Consider the following 1,524-nt stretch of genomic DNA (forward strand, 5'->3'; position numbering starts at 1 on the left):
AAAATTTAGACATATGAAAACAGATGAAGAATAAAGCATCAATGAAGAGAAAAAAGTGTCACCGATATCTACACATGACAAGTTCACACAATCGTCACATGTATCACCCTTTCTCTCCCTTCGAATCCTAAATCATTTCACTGCTCGCAGTTGAGATGTCCCGATCCGATAATGTAATACTTCACCTTTCTATCTGCATTCTGTATATCAAACAATTAAGATAATATCATTTATCGTCATGTCTGTTAACATTACCAACATTTATCACTAAAACAATCTATGCTTTCCCAACTGTTTTATGCTATAATTAATCGAGTTTTATGCTACAATTAATCGAAATATAATTATAAAAGGTATTGCTTTCTTTCTTTTTTTTTGTTTATCGTATGCATTACTGTACTGATTATCGTAGAATGATTGCTTCAACTGTATGAATGCTAATTTTTTACTTACGTATATTTGTTCACTGTAAGGATTATCATCGTGATCGTTGTTCAGTTGTATAAATGCTAAGATGCATCTGTTCATACGTACTGTACTAACTGTTGGCTTACTGTAGCTAACATTGGCTTATTGTAAAGAAGGAAATAAGAATAAAATTTCATCCTTCTAAATATCAATAATTATCAAAATGAATCATTGATTATACTAATATATTTGAAAAAGATAGAAAATGAACAGAACGAATAATTACATATCATATTATACGATATATTAGCAACTACCATTAACATACTGCAACAAATTTTTAACGTCAACTTTGAATTTGAATTCTTTAATTAACATTTTAATCTTTGAAATTTAACTTGTAGTTGATTAAAAAAAGATGTGAAAATAAAGAATAAATGAATAAGGAGAATTGTGTGAGTAAACTTTGGAATTTAAATAAATGAAAATATATTGATGTATGAGTACAGTAACACTTACCGAATTACCATTATTAAGATGGTTAAAATCAGAGAGATAACTGGAACGAGATGGTGGTAATAGTGGTGTACGATAAGCAGCAGATGAAATACTGGGTAAAGCGCATATACTCTTCATATTATACGGTTCATTTCTGACAAATGCGCAAATTACAATATCATGTGTATGGATTGAAATCTGAAAATAAGAAGAATTAAAATTTCAAATCTTAAATCAACAAACCCAAATATGATACAAATTTTGTCATTAATGGATTAATAGATAATGATTTGATAAATCAGTGTTAAGTAATGTTGAGTAGTTCAATCGAAGTTAATAAGAAGTAAAACATTAATCATCATAACAACAACAATATTCATAATATTTATCAATTAATAATAACAATAATCCATAATGGCTGTAATCATCGATCGAAAACACAACTGGAGTTATAAAGACGGAGTAAATAAAAAATTTAATTTATTTAACATTTTTTAAACTAAAATCAACACTTTAAATTTTGTTATTTCTGTTGCTTAAGATAAATTTTCATAATTTACCGAATTAATGTCTAAATGAAAGAATCGGAACCATTTTTTAGTATCAATAAACTAATTC

General features: G+C 27.2%; 1 protein-coding gene across 1 annotated transcript in view; it reads right to left on the reverse strand.

Moving 5' to 3' along the window:
• Nucleotides 1–1,044, reverse strand: part of LOAG_17714 (hypothetical protein) — a gene marked incomplete at its 5' end in the record, with an annotated part of 4,219 nt that extends 3,175 nt beyond the window's left edge. Inside the window, one exon of the mRNA XM_020450377.1 lies at nucleotides 928–1,044. Coding sequence (XP_020305948.1) covers nucleotides 928–1,044 — 117 coding nt within the window. The remainder of the gene's footprint in view (nucleotides 1–927) is intronic.
• Nucleotides 1,045–1,524: the final 480 nt, after the last annotated feature.

This window comes from Loa loa, assembly GCF_000183805.2.
Source record: "Loa loa unplaced genomic scaffold supercont3.118, whole genome shotgun sequence".
Lineage (NCBI taxonomy): Eukaryota > Metazoa > Nematoda > Chromadorea > Rhabditida > Onchocercidae > Loa > Loa loa.